Consider the following 2,936-nt stretch of genomic DNA (forward strand, 5'->3'; position numbering starts at 1 on the left):
TGTGTGTTTGTGTGCGTGTTTTTTTGGTTGCGTAAGTGTTTCTCTATAAGCATCTCTACGTCTTTGTTCGCGTACATAAGTGCGTGCGTGCATGTGTGGGTGTTTCTGTGTCGGTTTGTCTCACTGTGTGTATGTCTGTCATTTTGTCGGTATGTTTGTGTATGTGTCTTTGTGTGTGTGTGTGTGTGTGTGTGTGCGCGCGTGCGTGCGTGCGTGCGCGCGCGCGCGTGTGTGTGTGTGTATGCGTGCGTGCGTGTGTGTGCATGAGTGTGTGTGTGTAAGTGTGTGTGTGTGTGTGTGTGTGATTGCAATTATTCCTCCTTTTTACATTTAGTCAAGTTTTGACTAAATGTTTTAACGTAGAGGGGGGAATCGAGACGAGGGTCGTGGTGTGGTAACACGTCACTTTAGCGCCAGCACTACAGCGCCATACCTTTCAGCGCCACCATTTCAGCGCGGCGTCTTTTCAGCACCGTATTTTTTAGCGAGGTACATTTCAGCACGGGGGGATGTCAGCGCCGTACATTTTAGCGCCGGGAGACTTCAGCGCCGTACATTTCAGCGCCGTGAGTTACAGATCAAGTCTGAATGGTATGATGCACGTGGGCAACCAATCTTCGACTATTTTGAGGACACGTATATTGGCAGACCTCGCCGTCGTGGTCCTCGTCATCCGCCGACGTTCTCCATTGACATGTGGAACGTGCACGACCGCGTTCTCACTGATGCTGCCAAGTCCAACAACAGCTGTGAAGGGTGGCATCACGCCTTTCAGAACGTGGTCGGGGCGTGCTACCCCAATCTTTGGAGGCTGATAGAGGTCCTCAAGAAAGAACAGGCACTTGTCCAGGCGGACGTCACACGTCTACTGGGAGGCCAGGCTCCAGCGCCCAAAAGGCGCAAGTACAAAGACTTACAGAAACGGATAAAGACGATCGTTAGACAATACAATGACGGAGGTCGGGGGCTGCTTGAAACAATGGAAGGACTCGCCTTTGCTTTCATGTTCTAGTGTTGACGTCTTCAGAGACAAGCTATTCAGTACGTCAGGAGACGCGGTGTGATCTTGAACTGGCACCTCCAGCTATTCATTATGGGCACATTGAAGTCTAATTCATTTAATGACATTTTACTGATTTTAGTGATTTGAATGGACATTTTAATTCATACGCTTTATTGAGAAATAAAGGTAAAGAATAGATTTTTGTGGGAAAAACTCAATCAAGCCTATTAGTCACTCAGTTTTGCAGTTTCGCAGACACTTTTACACACACACACACACACACACACACACACACACACACACACACACACACACACACACACACACACACACACACACACACACACACACACTCTCTCTCTCTCTCTCTTCCTCTCTCTGAGTGTCTCTCTCTCTCTCTCTCTCTCTCTCTCTCTCTCTCTCTCTCTCTCTCTCTCTCTCTCTCTCTCTCTCTCTCTCTCTCTCTCTGTCTTCCTCTAGCGCTATAATGTACAGCGCTACAATGTACGGCGCTAAAATTTCGCCACGCTGAAAGGTACGGTGCTGAAAAGTCCCAACGCTGAAGTGTACGGCGCTGAAGTATCCTCGCGCTGAAGTGTATGGCGCTGAATTTCTGGTGCTGAAGTGCTGGCGCTGAAGTGACATGGAACCCGTGGTGTATGTGCGTGTGTGTGTCTGTGTCTGTGTGTGTGTGTAGAGCGATTCAGACTAAACTACTGGACCGATCTTTATGAAATTTGACATGAGAGTTCCTGGAAATGATATCCCCAGACAAATTTTTCATTTTTTTGATAAATGTATTTGATGACGTCATATCCGGCTTTTCGTGAAAGTTGAGGCGGCACTGTTACGCTCTCATTTTTCAATTAAATTGATTGAAATTTTGGTCAACTAATCTTCGACAAAGTCCAGACTTCGGTATTGCATTTCAGCTTGGTGGCTTAAAAAATAATCAATGACTTTGGTCATTAAAAATCTGAAAATTGTAAAAATATATTTTTTTTTATAAAACGATCCAAATTTACGTCCGTCGTATTCTCCATCATTTTCTGATTCCAAAAACATATAAATATGTTATATTTGGATTAAAAACAAGCTTTAAAAATTAAAAATATAAACATTATTATCAAAATTAAATTTTCGTAATCAATTTAAAAACACTTTCATCTTATTCCTTGTTGGTTCCTGATTCCAAAAACATATAGATATGATATGTTTGGATTAAAAACACGCTCAGAAAGTTAAAACGAAGAGAGGTACACAAAAGCGTGCTATCCTTCTCAGCGCAACTACTACCCCGCTCTTCTTGTCAATTTCACAAAAATAAACAGATAATGACGTCATTTTAAGTGGCACAAACGTGTACATGAATGCCTTCCCTTTCGAATGATTTACAGTTATAGAATTTCTGTCAAGCGGTTTAAGTTTTATGTCCGTTTTATGAACCCAACCCTCAAAACAAGAATAGTAACGCCAAAGAAGGAAAACATACCCACAAACCAACGTTTTTCTCACCGGTGGTTTGGAATATTGCCCCAAAACTTTAGATTTAGTGGTGTGGTGTTAAAATATATCAGAAAAATGTGTTTGCTAACGTGACGCCAAAAAGTAACCAAAACGGTCCTTAGCCGACTGACTATAAGGCGTCCGCCCCGTGATCGGGAGGTCGTGGGTTCGAACCCCGGCCGGGTCATACCTAAGACTTTAAAATTGGCAATCTAGTGGCTGCTCCGCCTGGCGTCTGGCATTATGGGGTTAGTGCTAGGACTGGTTGGTCCGGTGTCAGAATAATGTGACTGGGTGAGACATGAAGCCTGTGCTGCGACTTCTGTCTTGTGTGTGGCGCACGTTATATGTCAAAGCAGCACCGCCCTGATATGGCCCTTCGTGGTCGGCTGGGCGTTAAGCAAACAAACAAACAAACAAACAAACA

General features: G+C 44.3%; 1 protein-coding gene across 1 annotated transcript; it reads left to right on the top strand.

Annotated features, from left to right (window-relative positions):
* The first annotated feature begins 694 nt into the window (after positions 1-694).
* On the top strand, positions 695-1,012 carry LOC138955274 (uncharacterized). Its single transcript, XM_070326908.1, has one exon. It carries the CDS (start codon positions 695-697, stop codon positions 1,010-1,012), a length of 318 nt encoding a protein of 105 aa, XP_070183009.1.
* Positions 1,013-2,936: the final 1,924 nt, after the last annotated feature.

The sequence above is a fragment of the Littorina saxatilis genome, unplaced genomic scaffold, assembly GCF_037325665.1.
Source record: "Littorina saxatilis isolate snail1 unplaced genomic scaffold, US_GU_Lsax_2.0 scaffold_772, whole genome shotgun sequence".
Taxonomy (NCBI): Eukaryota; Metazoa; Mollusca; class Gastropoda; order Littorinimorpha; family Littorinidae; genus Littorina; species Littorina saxatilis.

Excerpts from the sequence above, each read along its gene's own strand:
- LOC138955274 (XM_070326908.1), top strand. The coding sequence starts at position 695 with ATGTGGAACGTGCACGACCGCGTTCTCACTGATGCTGCCAAGTCCAAC.